Source organism: Scatophagus argus, chromosome 19 (genome assembly GCF_020382885.2).
Source record: "Scatophagus argus isolate fScaArg1 chromosome 19, fScaArg1.pri, whole genome shotgun sequence".
NCBI classification, from domain to species: Eukaryota; Metazoa; Chordata; class Actinopteri; family Scatophagidae; genus Scatophagus; species Scatophagus argus.
Genome location: NC_058511.1, coordinates 13245258 through 13261645, shown reverse-complemented (window position 1 = coordinate 13261645; position 16388 = coordinate 13245258). Strand labels below are relative to the sequence as shown.

The 16388-nt window shown below is 40.6% G+C and overlaps 1 protein-coding gene across 8 annotated transcripts in view; it reads right to left on the bottom strand.

Moving 5' to 3' along the window:
* LOC124050087 (MAM domain-containing glycosylphosphatidylinositol anchor protein 2-like) overlaps nucleotides 1-16388 on the bottom strand; it is a 220997-nt gene that overhangs the window by 97319 nt on the left and 107290 nt on the right. For all 8 annotated transcript variants that reach the window (XM_046372209.1, XM_046372205.1, XM_046372202.1 and 5 more), the window contains 2 exons: nucleotides 13329-13468; nucleotides 4374-4548 (listed from right to left, as the gene is read on the bottom strand). In XM_046372209.1, coding sequence (XP_046228165.1) covers nucleotides 4374-4548; nucleotides 13329-13468 — 315 coding nt within the window. The remainder of the gene's footprint in view (nucleotides 1-4373; nucleotides 4549-13328; nucleotides 13469-16388) is intronic.

Genomic DNA, 16388 nt, shown 5'->3' with positions numbered 1-16388 from the left:
ATGCAGCTGAAATTAAATGAAAACACTGAAGACTCCCCTGTAGGAAAAAGAAGTGAGCATCGTAAGCTTAAAATCGATCAGTGCAGGACTTGGGCAAGGTTCTTTATTAACTTTGCAGAGGACCTTCCCCACAGACCTAACTGCCGACAAACACAACTGAAGTGTCAGCAGGTATAAAATGTGCTTAGATGGACTTCTAAGCTTTGTAAATACGTTACCTTTGAGGTGGCTATATAGCTATTATCAGCTCCCCTGAGCTGCAGAGGTCAGTTATTACCATTAATTATCACTTCCTGTTTTCATCTGCTGCTCACAGTCAATTCTCCATAAAAAAGCGTACACTGTCTGTCTCTCTGTCTCTGTTTTTAACCTCTTATTTCGTTCATTTAATTTCCTTGAAACTGAGACGTGTGGGCTGTGACTGCTTTTATGAAGAAGGTGGGATTTCTGCAACACACTTTGGTCTAATAAAGGTGCACACATGAATAAGATCTCTAGATGTTTCTAGATACTACATTCTAGGAAGCAGAAGCAAATAAATGGTCTCAAAAGAAAACCAGGGAAGAGACTGTAGAAAGATCATTGAAGCCAAATCCTCTTAACGTAAAGTATGCTGGTGCCCTGCCTCTGGTAGTGTTGAGCATCTTTCCTTTGCAGTAATGGTGCAGCCCATTTTAACTACCAGAGTTATTTCCTCTTCTCATAGTGGTATGAACAGAGACACACATACAAGATTCATCTGAATGAGGAAACAAGCATAATTCAAGGTGTTGTATTGGGAAGACTATCTCCAAAACACAAATTTTAATACTAATTAAAAATCATAGCTGCGAACCACTAAAAATAGCACGTACTGCCGAGGCCCATCAATTAAATTCAGCCCCAGGGGACAACTAAACATTGCTCAGGAGGAATGATGTGCTTTTGCTGGATGTGCAACGCAACACGATGCTAGCTAATGAAGTACACACATAATGTGTTTACAAGGCCAGATGCAAGGACATCGTTGGAATAACAATTTAAAACACTACTATGCAAAAAATATTTGCTTAATAGTAATCCTAATTCTATTCAAGTGTATGAAGACTTTTTTGCAGTTTTCACTACTCCTCCTGTGTTTATTTTCGGGGGCGAGGGATCATGAGCCTGATGATGTATTATATTACTGTATTACATTACATTATATTGCTTATATCACTATATAATAACCTATAATACTATTATTATTATTGTTGTATTTTTGTATTATATTATATGCTATATCAACATATTCCTTTTCATTTGTATTATATGTATTAAATAACATTGCATTATTTATGAGCGTATTACATATGCTGCATGTATACAACTATAACTATATAACCAGTATGTTCCCTGACAGTGACAGTAACACAGGTGTCTGTGTTTAGCTCAGATACTAGACCTTTCTTTAGAGCAAACCTGTCTTAGAGGAAGGTCTTTACTTCTAATTCTTTGTTTAATAGGTGTAATTGTTAGTAGTTTAGTACAAAACCTCAGTTTGATCTAAAGTTACTGCATGTAAATGTTAATACAAACCCAACTCTTCCTCTAGGTTTCAGTGGACAGAAACCCCTCATTTCTAAACAGGACTTTTATTGTAAAATATATGCAGCCATACCATATGCAGAAAGAGATTTTAAGGACAACGAAGCAAAGTGAATCAGACTGGTGGCTTGGATATATTAACTGCAGCCTCTTGGGATCACTAGTGTTGTGATATTGTAGCCACATTTCAGTTTAGGTTTGCGGCAACACTCAGTATTTTCCCACACATGTGCTTTACATAGGTGGGCTGCCATGTGAGCATTTTTACTTTATTTAATCCATCCAAAAGAACAACGTCATCCACAATCATTTGAGTAGTGGACAACCTGTTCTCACTCTACCTTTCTCATACTTATTCATTCTGATATTACACGATGGGCTTGCTGAAAATTGAAAATGCTCTGCATTGTTAATATCTGTGCAACCTTGGTCACTGACAGAAAAGACGATCATTGCCCTGGAAAGCTACTTCCATCATTTCACAAACAGCCCCTAAAAGACATTATAAGACTGGAGTTTGGTGCTTTCTGCTTTGGCAGCGAGCGAGACGGCTTTTCTTGTACCCCACGCTTTTCAGAATTACTCTCTTTGCACGTTGTGCACCAACAGTACTGTGAGACGCCAAGTCAAACCAAATTGCAGTCTTGTACATTGCAATGACATTCTCTAACATCTTTTCAGAGCTGACATTCTTGCCAACAATTGAAACAGTTTCTTAAAGAGTAGATCTTTGCAGCTATAACAGCTTCCACTCTTCTAGGAAGGCATTCCACAAGTTTGTAGTGTTTCTGAAAGAATTTTTGAAGTACAGCATTTGTGAGGTCAGACACTGAGGTTGAATGAAAAGACCTGGTTTGCAATCTCCGTTCCAGTTCATCCGAAGGGTGTTGGATGGGGTTGAGGTCAGGGCTTTGTATGAGCCAGGCAAGTTCCTCCACACCAAACCCATCCAACCATGTCTTTATGGACATTGCTTTGTACACTGGAGCACAGTCATGCTGGAATAAAAAAGGGCCTTGCCCAAACTGTTGCTACAAAGTTGGAAGCATAGCATTGTCCAAAATGTCTTAGTATGCTTAAGCATTAAGATTTCCCTTCACTGGAAATAAGGGACCCAATCCAACCCCTGAAAAACAGCCACATACTGCACCTGAATTCAATAATAGAGAGGTGTGTCTGAATACTTTTTTATTTATTTATTTATCTATAAAGTAATATAGATCAAATAAAATACAGATCTTTATTTATGGCTTTAAATTTCAGTGAAATGCATAATGAATTAAATTATACCTCAATATTCACCAAATGCACAATCATTAATTTGTCTTTAACAGCATTAAAACTGAAAATAATGTCCTCAAAATGCTAGTTGATGAAGCTCACTGAGGATCATGAGCTCCAATTATTCTCAGGTCTGTCTCTAGTGTGTTATCTGGCTTCACTTCCATGTCAGCTTCTCTAGCTCTTTAGGGCAGCCAAAGTGAAATGGTGCACAGAGAGAACAAGGCTCTGACTGTCAGCTGCTGAGTCGCATTCAGCCTTTGCTCTTCTGCTCCAATAAGGCCTTCCACAAGCTTTCTAAACAAGTTTCAATTCCACAACCTCTGCCCGTGTCGGTCCAAATAAACAGATACAAGGATGTGGCTCCCACACAGAGCGGTTAAAAAAAGAAAAGCCAGAGACAGGAAAGAAAATATTGGCAGAGGATAGGAGAGCAGAGGCCCCTAACTGCCTGAGTGTTACTCACACAAATGCAGAGGGAGGTGAGTGCAAAAGAAATGCATCAAATGAATGTAGGTTTTACTGGAAAGGTGTCATGGACTGGAGAGGGCTCAAGTGCATCTTATTTAGTAAAAACATTTTCTACCTCACTACCTCTTTCTTTCCTCTGTGACTGTAAAGTGGATGTTTGGTAACAAATTAAGGACATAGAGATCATCAATTTTCAAAGATAAAGCAGTTTTTACTTTGCAGCTTGGCATAAAAAAGGAAGCAGGGTTTGAGAGCTACTGAGGGAGCAAAGACTGAGTGAAATATTCAGGAGGCTCTTAGAGAATTTTGAAAGGCACCAAATGTATGATTTTAAATGTTTCTCAGCAGAATTTTGTGATGCTGGAACAGCAAGATTAGAGATCTGTTCTTATTACAGCTGATTACAGCACACCTACATATTACTCACTGGAAATAAACCCCCACTTGTTAGAGGTTTTCTGAGGGTAAGGCTTTAATGAAAGAGCAGTGACTTCCTTGTCTTTCCACTCTTCAACCACTCTTGAAGTGAAATAGGACAATCAATTTCAAGTCAATGAAAACAATAGCACTAAATCACTGTTTTCTTCAATGAATGCTAATGATCCCTTGCCAGCTGCCGTACAGATATTTTAAAGCTAGAGAGGTTGCACTTACAGTCGATGGCTGTGTCGAGATAATAAAATCCTTTTAGCTGGGTTCATATTGTCAGAGAGTGCAGGGGTCTCTTTAGATGCTTTACCTCCAAATAACTATATCATCAATATTCCTACTAGACAATTCGGTAGAAGACGAATTAACACCACTGTCAGTTATTTGGACACAACACAGATTGAGACTCTGACAGTCACACATTTGGGCAATTTAACAATTTTTAGATCATACTTAGATCAGAATTTATCTTGTATTATTTTACAAATGAATGAACAAATGAAGCAAGAGTGAGCAGTTATGCTATCTTCAGCTGTTCTCATAGCCTTGCTTTTATATTATATGACAAATGAAAAATATCTATGATGCATCACGTTCAATTTTAAAGAAATATATGTCACACTTACAGTAGACGTCCACCCTGATGGACTTGATGGCAGGGGATCCGAGTCCGTTCTCAGCCTTGCAGTAATAGCGACCTCCCTGGGTCCTCTGGATCTTTGCAATGTGCAAAGTTTCATTGAACACACTGGAGTCCTGGAAGCGGTCCGACACACTGCCGGCCGTCTTGGTCCATCGGATCTGAACAAAATCAAATGGCAAAAATCACTTTACTTTAAGGTCTGATTTCAAAGGTTTTTTTTCTTTTGTTGTAGTATGTACGCAATAGAGTGAAGAGTCTAACACAGCAAAAAAGTACGTAAATACGTTTAAATCAAGTTGGAGAATGATGTAAATTCTCTAATAAGAGCTAGTATTCAAATAAGAGACAAGTCTGGCACCAACAAAAATGGAAGTCATGAATACAAGGTTGGTAAGAAAGACTGAAGGGTTGTAATTATCTTACTCACATAATTCACAACACTAATTTCACCAGTCTGTGTTTCTCTCTTCAACATAAATGTTGTTTTTATTCACTAATTATTTCTAATCATTTTGACTTTCACTCATCGCTTCCCGCAAATTTTTCAGGAAAGGGAGGGATTATGCTTTCACGCTAACATGCCTTTATGTAAAATCTCTTGAATTTCCGCAAGTTCATTTCACTGCACCCAACTTTCTGACACAACTTTCACACATTCAGCTATGGAGAGATTCTTTTTTTTGAAAAATTTGAAATAATTAATGAATTAAATCAGCATTTGTTTTTTTTTTAACATTAATGTGAAGGAAGTGCATTTACAATAACAACCATGGCTACCAAGGTGACTTCCTGGAAAAGAAAACAGAGGAAATTAGAAGTAAAGACCTGCCCGTTTCAGATGACTTTTGAGAATTTGCAGATTCGAATATCTGGTCACTGTTTGTTATACTGACCTGTGTTTTTGACAAGATTCTGTACGAAATGCAACTTACAGATCACTGATGAAGAACATCCTATTCTTTAGCGAAATGTCACAGTAAGAGGAGGACTTGAGAATTAAAAATCTTCCTCTAATCCCCCTCTTTCTTCTGTTCCACACAAGACTGACCTCAGTGTGGCCTTCTCAGCATGAATACCTTTCACTAACTGATGAGACCCAGTTAGCCCATGGCATTGAGGTGTAATGAAAGGTGAAATAGTGTTACTCTCCAACATGAGGTTGTAATTGACTCTCCATCATCTCCCTCTCCTGTCCTCATTAAAGTATACAGCATGAACAGGTACTGTGACAACTCTGGCCTGGGGGCCACACAGTCAGAACTACAGAGCAGCAAGCTCCATTCAATCCCTCACCCTAAGTAAGCCACAGATGGACTGGCTTTGCCTGCAGAGGCTCACATATCTCTGTCTAGGCAGGGGAGGCTATGAATTAGAATCCAGTATTTCCACACTGTATGGTGTGGCTTCATCTTGGAAACTGATAACATCCCATTTTACAGAGATAGCATCAGATGGAACAGGGATATCACTGAATGGTGGGATGGGGATGGGGTGCTATCTTGTGAGATTGCTGCTGTGCTGCTCTTGCTGTGGGGTTTTACCCATGACTCCAGCCTGAGGTTACAACAGAGGGGTAATGAAAGGGTGGGTGGTCCAAAACCTGATAATTGTCTCCTTTATTTATTTATTTATCTGGCGCTTGGAGCTTGAAGATGACAGGAACAGGCATTCACATGCAGTAAAAGTTTATCACTGGGGTTTCAGATTCTCAGTCTTGCTTGGAATGCTACCGTTCAAAGAGGCAAAAATAAATTAGCTACCCTGAAACGAGTGTTTCAGACTATGTGTGTTGCATTTTTCCCTTTCACCAACCTCCTTCTTTGAAAAAAAGACAAAGTCTCCAGCCAGAGTGGGCTTCTCTCCCATCCCTTTACACAGACTTTAAGTCAATATATTATCATTAAAAATAAATGCCTCCACATTAATACACTGCACAGAAAAGGCTTCACTTTGTCTGATTCAAATGCATCAAGAGGCACTGAGAGAAAGCACTCCATGAAAAAGCCCAAACTCAGCAACTGATCAATGCTAAAAACTCACCAGTATGTTATAAGAGCTGGGGACACCATGAGTTCAGCAAAACAAGCCCTAAACTAAGTTTTGATTATAAATTAGATGGAGCAAAGTTTTTGAACTCTGTGTCACTCCCCTACAGTGCTCTGGATCCCCTCATGCAAATACTAAGCAGGCTGGCTTATGGCGACCTCAGCAGAATTCAATATTCTCCCAGATTATACCCCCAGTCATTTCCTTTGCCTTTTGTGTAAAGAGCTTTGAGTTTTAGGAAAGTGCAGTATCAATAAATGCATTGTTAGAGTGACACTAAGAAGTGGGTATTCAAATAACTCTTCATATTTCAAAAAGAGTGCTCGAAAAGTGTTCCTGTTTGTTTCATGGGGGCAGCAGACCACATTACTTTCAACTTAGCCTGTACCCTGAAGCTATTTTCATTCCTCCACTCCTTTGAATTTTTACATCTCAGCACCTCTACCCACAGGGGGAGTTGTGAAGTATGCCTGGTGAGAACAGTTTGACCCTCTTCACTCTCCTTAGCGCAATGCAAATACTCTTGATCTGAGAGGAGCTGGCGGATTTGAGCAATATGATAATTGCTCCTTGTAGCTCACTGACAGCCTGGCTGAGTTTTATTTGGCTGTTTTTGCAGCTACTTTCTCATTCCACAGCTGAAACTCATAAGGTGCCTGGAAGTATACACTGGGGAATAAGACAAACTGCCCAAGATGTACCGCCTTGCCGCTGTTTTATGGCAGAAAATTATTATTCCTGTATGTCCCCATGCAATTATGTGCATATATTATTACCATGAAATGTAAATGCGGTGTGGTTTTCATGTTTCACCTCACACAGTCTGGAAAAAACGAGTTGAGCATTCACATTTTGTATATTATATTAAAAGAAAAAATCATCAAAAACATGACACCACTTAGATCCACAGGGAAAAGCAAAGTCAACACAATAATAACACCATTAAAAAAAATCAGACATCCAAATAGAAAGATCAACATTTGCTCACAAGTAAAGTAGAAGCTCGTCTAGATTAGCATCCAACCGAAAATCCCAGCTGTGTTTGAGACCACACATGCTGCGATGTCACGGCAAAAGCTAATTAAAATGCGCTCAGTGTCTGTTGTTATGCAGGGATCATATGCTGGAGCACGCGTCTTCGGTGAATCTCCCATAATGCCTGCTGTGACGTTTCGTTCTCCCTAACCAGAGAATGGTTTCTAATTGCTTGCCATCTTTTCTTTCAGGCAGTGATGGTGAGTCTGTGCTGCTCAGTGGTGCAGCCAAGTGTGGCTGAGCATGACAATCAAGAGATCAGAAGAAGCAGCAGGGGGCCCAAATCACAAATTGTGAGTGCACAGACTCTACAGGTCTATATTAGGACATACTGACCCTAAAAACTGGACAATAATCTGAGACATGTTGCGGTTAGTTATAGATATTGAAATTTAAAAAAAAAAAAAAAAAAAAAAACAGAAATCAGGATGAAAGACGAAGGGAAGTGCGCACAAGGATAAAAATGTCCTTGTGTGTTAAACCGCGTGTAGACAACTGAGTGTAAAAGACTGTGGGTGCACAGGCTGTAGTTCAAGCGTAAACTCTGAGATGGTGCCCCTTCTGATACTGCAGTCTGTATGGCAAACAGTGCAAAAAATAGAAGGTTAAATCATGTTTGAAAAAGCTCCATCTGCTAAAGACACCAGCACTGTAGGCAAACTGTCATGGGAGCATCCAAAACAGATCACATACTCCAATTGGTCTTTATAAAGCAAAATGTCCCAAGGCCTGAGGTCAGCTTATTTGTACTCGGTGACCCATGGTGTTGTGAGTTGAATCTAGCCAGCCAATAATTTAAAAAAAAAAAAAAAAAAAAAAAAAAAAAGGTGTTTGCAATGTGCTGTTGGATATTGGAGCCTGGTACTCAAACAAAGTAGTGTGGACATAATGGATGGAGGCCAGGGCAGGGGAGATGGGGGCAGATGGCTTCATCATCAGGGACACTTTGATGTCTATTCACAGCATCAAAGACAATGAATGAGGCTGGAGAACAGTGACCATGAAAGCATGAACAGATAAAGCTTTACATGTATGTATGGGGTGTACTGATACAGAGAGAGAGAGAGAGAGAGAGAGAGAGAGAGAGAGAGAGAGAGAGAGAGAGAGAGAGAGAGAGACTTTTTAAATCTGATGTAGACAAATCTTCAATTTCCATTGATATAAAACAGAGAAAAAGAGTAAATCTTTGCATTTTACTTGATAAATGTCAGAATTTTCAGTAGTAGTAGTTTAATTTCATGTTCATCAACTATCTGATTAGGTAGACTCAGACTCTTTGTCCTTTTTTTTGATAAATGACACGAGAAATTAATTGATTGTCAAAATTGTTTTAGGTGATCCAAAAACACACCAGCTTAGAGGAAAACTGGCATGCTAGCATTTTACACAGAGATAAAAGAGTGAGAGAAAAGTAGTGGCTACAATTAAGATTTTCTGTCTTATCCTTCTCCATAGAGAGCCAAGTTCCACAAATCCTTCCTGTGACCTCTAGCACTGCATATCTACAAGAGTTTGACTTCAATGCCTCTCTCCCCCAAGCCTGCCAGATGCCAACAGTCCCAATCATCCTGGGCAGCCCATATAGTAACACCTTGAAATGCCAAACCCACGAGGCACAGAGAAAAAGCACGTATTATATGGTGTGCTGGTGACTGACAGGAACATACATTTATTTGACAATTAAATGGGGAGGCAGACAAGTGTTGCCGCTGCCACATGTGTGTGTTTGATTTGTCTCTGTGTGTGTCTGAAGTTGGGCGCGTGTATGGTTTTATTATTAGAAAGCCTCTGCTGGTGGGCGGATGTGCACAGGGTTGACAGTGAGGCCCACTGTGAGGAAACTGCTGGCTGGTTGGACACAATCCAGAGACTCCATCAGTGGGAAGGCCTGAGGGGCGTCTATGTAATTTAAGAAGTGTGCATATTGATAGACATGCAAAGAATTAAACGGTGGCGAAATTGCCAACTATGGCCCCATTTACTCTGTGGTTGGTCCTTTGTGGTGTTGATGTTGTACTTGGCACAACACCCCTTGGTCTATGTATTATCGCGGAAACTAGTAGTATCTCAAAGTCAGAGAAAGAGACTGAAATCGAGACAGTAATGGTGACAAAAGCAATTTTGCAATTTGCTAATGCAGAACTAATTGAACCCACTTACAGTGATCGAGTAGTGTGACTTGGCCCCCTGCGAAACTGTGGTGGAGTGAGGTTTCAGTCACACTGAAACTAGAAAATATGTTCTCATTAATCTTAGATGTAGACCATGTGGTTGGTTTGTGGGGTTCCAAATGTTTTCAGCAAATCCTCAAAATCTTCAACTGTTTTTTTTTTTTTTTGTACTCAACCGAGATGCTGCACAGAAATGCATGTGTTTTGAGCAATGTGGTCTGAGTGATGCACTGAGGGAACAGGTAAGGCAGTCCTGTGTAGTCTTTATGCTCAGATCCTGTCAGCAGAGCTCTGACAGGGAAAGTTTCAGTTCCACTGGACAGCTTTCATGTCTTGACAGTCACCAAAACGAAACAAGTAAAATAACAGCGTTCAGCCAAGTTTACTCAGGACTGTGTTGTAAAAGCGTTCACTCAAATTGGTGACACAGCTCACCACAGTTGGCAGTTCAGTTTGTGTCTACAGCCTGAACACTCTGCTAAAAAGCAAGGCCTGCACATGAAAACATCTCAGAACAACACAGCAGATGACAGTGACGATACTGAAGTGTTGAAGTCACTGAGGGCAACATTTCTGCTTGATCCCAGTCTACACCACAGAATGTGTGACTCTAAACCTCTGTCATCTGAAACATTTGATGAGGCATCTTGGGTGCATTGGGTTTATCTAATACCAGACGGTTGATTTTAAAGGTCCAGTCACTGTGTAGGATTCAGTGGGATCCATCAGCAGAAACTGAATTAACAGTATTATGTTTTCATTCAGGCGCTCATTCAAGGGGACAGCTCCTGCCTGGGAGCGTGAAATTGACAGACGGATGGGCACAGCGACAGCAGCAATGCGGTCGATGTATCGGTCTGTCGTGGTGAAGAAGGAGCTGAGCCGAAAGGCGAGGATCTCGATTTACCAGTCAATCTACGTTCCCACCCTCACCGACAGTCGTGAACTTTGGGTCATGACCGAAAGAGCAAGATCTCGGATACAAGCGGCTGAAATGAACTTCCTCCGCAGGGTGGCGGGGCACTCCCTTAGAGATAGGGTGAGGAGCTCTGTCACCCGGGAGCAGCTCGGAGTAGAGTCACTCCGCCTCTTTGAGGAGGTGTTGCGGGCATGCCCCACCGGGAGGAGGCCCGGAGGAAGATCCAGGACACGCTGGAGGGACGATGTCATTTGGCTGGCCTGAAAACGCCTTGGGGTCCACCCGGAAGAGCTGGAGGAAGTGTCCAGGGAGAGGGAAGTCTGGGCATCCTAGCTCAAGCTGCTGCTCCCACGACCCGCCCAGGATAAAGCGGAAGAAAATGGTGATCGTTCAGAAACTAACAATCACTGTGTTTTCGCTACCTTAGAATGAACCCCTAATATTTACATAGGCAGCAGGTCCTGAGGTCCATGTTGCACTGTTAATTTCTACAGTAGCGCAGAACAGGCAAATCCAGCACCGGCTCTACAGATGGCCTTTCACATTTTTAGCAGCTTCCACATACATGCTTAGAAAGGAGTGAAAGTGTGTGTGGGGGGGTATTCAGCTGGTTATAGCTCGCAAACAATGCGTTGAGAGACACTCATCAAAAGTCAGGCTCAAATATTTCACACTGAACCTTTTGAGTTATTAATGTATGGTCACCATAACATGTACATCATTTATATGCAAACTATACTACAGGATGGTATACCACTGATTCCTCTTTTATCACTGTGTCAGGAGTATACATGCAGGTGATAGCCATGTCATGTTATACAATAAGGTCATGACTTTAGGCTCATGTTTGATCATTCCAAAGGATGCTCCATTTTATCAGCTGCAGCTGGAGTTGTTCAGTCCAAATAAACAGAGACAAGAAACAAAGGACACAAGAGTTTTACAACGGATTTTAGCAGCAGAGCTAGAAGCTGCACATCACAAAACATAAAATATCATTTTAAAATCTTTTTTTAAAAAATGCATACTGTATGATACAAATTCAATTTTTTTTGAACAAATACATAAAACATATTTCAGTATCAAGAGCTACATGCGTGTAAGTACAGTATAAGTATGTGCATATGTGTATGTGACGTGGACATATACACTTGGCATAAATGTCATCCCAGTGTTAAAACTAAACCTGTGCTCATGAAATTAATCAAGACAGAACCAACTGAAAGTACACCACAACCTCTGCATGGAGTACTGATTACTTTTCCCCCTCATATGCTTTTGAAAGATGAAGAAACTCAACTCAATTAAAACGTAGAACTTTGGGGGAAAAGAAAGGCTGAATATGTTCTGAGAATTTAATATTAATTCTAATGAAAAGACAAGCTGTTACTACTGTATTAATTTTGTGAGTCTGATTCCAATGTGGTCGCATACCCTTGTGTTTTTCCACCAACATCACAAAAACCAGCCTTAGGTCTACTGTCACCCCAGATAACCTCCTCAGCTTCCGAAACCACTCAGAATGAGTGTGCTCTGCCCCTGGGTCTCATGCCGCTACCAGAGGGGGACAAAGCTGACACATCCCAAAGTCCAGAGAGACACAGCCGAGACCCGCTGTGCCAGGGGATCTGCGTGAGTCTCATAATGACTCTGTTTAAAAGGAGATTCTGGTTCTCCTGCCACAGCCATGCAGGGCTTTTGATCTCCCACTCTCCTCTTCCCCCTCCCCTCCTCTACTCTGCTCTGTTTTTCAAAAATTCTAATTAAGAGCAAAGACAGATGATGAGTGTGAAGTTGCCCCCCCCCCCCTCCCAACGACAGAAAGAGATGAACAGTGTGTCTGAACCTCTCACTAATTTAAGAGGCCTCACCTTTTCAATTGAAATATAAAAATCAATATGCTCTTTCGCTTTGGCCCCCATGGGGGAAGTGTACAAACTAATGGCCCCGTCTATCGATCAAAAGGGGAACTGTATTAATGTAAACGAGCTCAGTCCTGTCTACAGACAGTGCTGAATTCTGTTCAATTTGTGTTATCAAGCAAATTGGAAACAACATTCAATAAATGTTTGAAAGGTTAGTGTGTGCAAATCCTGCCCAGATTAATATGAGAACAAAATGTGATGGTCAGGTAGTTTGTGGCAGTGCTGACATTTATCCCTACACGAATCAAGTTAGTTGGTATTTTGTTTAAGCAAGACAGGATCTTGTTACTGCTTTTTTCTTATGTTTATTAGCACATTTTCGTCTACGAAAAAAAGCAATAAATAGAAGGACAAGACCAGACTAAAAGCCTATTTTCTTCTGGAAAAAAGGTGGAAGTTTTTGTAATTAGCTCAGGAAATAAAAGAGTTGGGTGAAAAACTCGCACGCCAAGGACCCATGTGCATTGACCTGACCCAGAGTCTTTTTACTGTGGCCTGCTTCTCACTCGTTACAGTTTTGTTTTGGCAGTCTTGTTACTGCATTCTCATTAAACTCTGAAGCTTTCATTATCAACATGCAGGTGCACAATGCAACCTGAACCATCAATAATTAAAGGATTAAACTTTTAAGCTGGTTTAGTGCACAGGTACGTGGTGTGCCACTCAATGACGGTAATGCAGAATTAAAAGAAAGCTGTTGAAGGAGAGTTAAGAAAGGTGAAACAGACAGGAAGGAGAGACGGGCTATGAAATTAGCATCTTGTCCCATGATTCCCTTGTGTAGCTATTTCTGTCCTTTCTGTAAGAAAGGACAAAAAGGGAAAAGGCACCGAGTTCTTTACCTGTGGTCGAGGATGCCCTGTCACCAGACAGGTGAGCTCCAGGGTCTCCCCCTCTCTGATGGTGTAGACTCTCTCCGTGTGCCTCTCCTCCTCAACATTACAGGCATGCCCTGAGTGTATAATGCGGACAGTCGGAGGGGCTGCAGAGTAAAAGAAAAGCACAAAGCGTGTTAGCATTCTGGTCGTTTCTGATGTAATGAATGGTTTAGCACAACAGATGGTGTATTGATTAGGAGGTCAGAACATTGTGGTCATGTTTGTACTGCACATGGCAGACCAGGGGTATGTGAACAAGAAAGAATAGAAACGTATTTTGCTTTTATAGGCTTCACTTTGGTTTAGCTTTTGATACACTAATACTTTACTAGAAGCAAGGTACTTTGGTAAAGTGATTCACTGCCTTAAAATGCAGTTGAAGTAACTTGTGTAAGTAGCACTTTCACAGACATTTGATACTGATAGGGTTTTGGTCTAAGACAGGTTTATTTCTGTTCTGCAAACTTGAGCAAATCCTTTTAAGTCGAGTATGATGTGTAACAAGTATTTTACTTTTTTATTTCTTTCTTTTAAATTTGCATAAACAAAGATGGAAAATACTGTACATGTATGCATATAAATTGGTAGCACACAAAGAAAGAAAAAAGCTACCAGTTTGCATTACAACATAATGTCAGTACATTCCATCACTCTACGACCTGAGCATGCCTTTGCATTTTGATTGGCACTTAAATTTTTTTAAATTTAAACAAAGCGGTTGTCCAGCACTGCCAAAAGTTATCGTAAAGTAAATCCCCAGATTAACTGACAGGTCTTTCCACACGGCAACAACACATCTAAGTATAACATCTGTGAATAAATGAATTTTCCCACTCATGTATATGAATATCCATCAAATCTGTGTGATTTATGTGGTCATAAAATACAGATTGAAGCTTGAATTCTAGTATTCGAGTATTCTTATCATGGGAGGGGTCAAAGGCACACACACAGTTTTCTTTTATCATTTATTGTCATTTTTTGAATCAATATTTGAACTCGTGAGTCTATACACCTTGATCCCAGTCACAATATGTTAAAAAAATGACAGTTTGGAGAAAACAGATTCAGTCGTTATAGCTGAGGCAGAGTGAAACTCAATTTGCATCTGAACTAAATAAGTGAGTGTGAGCAGCAATAATCCAATTGGAGTGTCAAATAGATGATCAGCTGTCAACTGTCCTTATCCTCCCAAAGTCCTTTTTACAGAAATAAATCAGAATGAATTAATTACAATTTACTCAGTGTAATTGCATGACAGAGGTGTTTCATTACAAAGCCATATAGACGAATATATACTTTGAAAAAGAAGAAAAAAAGAAAATGATCTAAATGAGTCATCGATATTTTGATAAACACTAACTCTGACCCATTTACTCAAGTAAATGTCTTATAGTGATTTCAACATCATTCCACAAAATTTCAATATTAACCAAAAATATTCTCAACTGTCATTCATTAGACCATATAGAGAGTGAGCGTCTGTGTTTAAATTGGCGGAAAATCTCATTTTGGAACAGAATTCATCATTTGGCACATTCATTTTAGCACATAATCCTTATGTAATGCAATTAGCGATATGAAAATGGCAGAAACTGAGATATGTGCAAATTAAACTAACCGTTCAGCAGCACAGACACACTGAAGCACGAGTTCAGGACAGAAAAGCTGTAAACTACCTACAGCTGTCTATTCACAGCTCTTATGGCTGCACCGGTGTTTCTCTTCCACCATTAGTCGATCTCTGGGAGGAAATAAGGGCATTTTACAACCCAGCTTAAAGTGGTACAAAAGCAGTGGGGTTATACAGAAGGGACGAACAAGTCATATAAGTCGTATAGTAATATAAGGCAAACCGAACAAAAACACTCAGTTCCACTGAGCTGTGAAAGCAGAGTTGGGTGTAGCCGAACCCTGACAATACCAGCATCTGTTAAGCATTTATTCCTCTCCAACTTACATGATTAGTGCAGAGGTTTGGGATGAGATGATTTAGAGAGCGGGGTATGATTAGGAGGAGGGGTACAAATTGGTGGATAAAGAAAAAAAAAAACACTAACAGAAATCACAAGGAGTTACAGACTGCAGTGTGCCTTTCATGTTGGAAGAGTAGCTTCCTGTGTGGGCCTCTCTCGACAGGCTCAGCCCCAGAAGCAGACTCAGTTCTACCTCTATGCAGGCTGCCATGCTAATGAGCGTGGCCACACTCCTCCCTAATGCTGCATTGGGAGTCTCAGCCACAGTGTACCCTTAGCCACGCGCTAACCACCTGTCCCTCCCTGCTACCAACCAAGCTGTTTGTCTCATTCAGCTTGTTAGCCTAAAGCTCCGCCATGCTTGTCCTGCCTGTCGAAATGCTTCACAGATTGATGAGTGCTGATGCTAACTGGCTACTCATAATGCCTCATTGGACTATTCTTGCCCTTACCCTCCATCTTCTCCCTCTCTCCATTTGGAGATGAATACGCTGGTGGTCAATTCCATGGGGGGGGATAAGGGCTTGAGGAATAGGTTTAGTGCAAAGGAGCTTCATGCAAGGCTGCAACTTGAAACAAAAAAAGGCTTAGAAACAAGACCCCAGGGCACTAGCCGAACAAAGTACTAATGCTATTTACTCCGATGAGCCCGTATCTCTGCAGTGTACTATCAGTCCTGGAGGAAAGTAGAGAAACACGTGTAATTAATGATCTTCAACTGCTATAGCTGCTACTGTAATGGTTACACATACGCAAACACACACACGCATATATAAATACACACTTGTTCATTGTGCAGACAAGACTGAGCTTGCAGCAACAAAAGCAAATAACCCTCTCTTAAGCGTATATAATGAGCCCCATAATGTTCCTGCACTCGCACTTATCCTTGTATAGCTAAGACCTCTTCTCTCAGATCACTTGGCCCAAAGCATGAGCTAAAATCGCTGTCATTACTACATAATTCCAGTGTTTGTTTAGTTTTCATGAAAGCAGCTCGATATTCTACTGACACTAAGTACTCATAGAAGATTAAAAAATTCAGAGT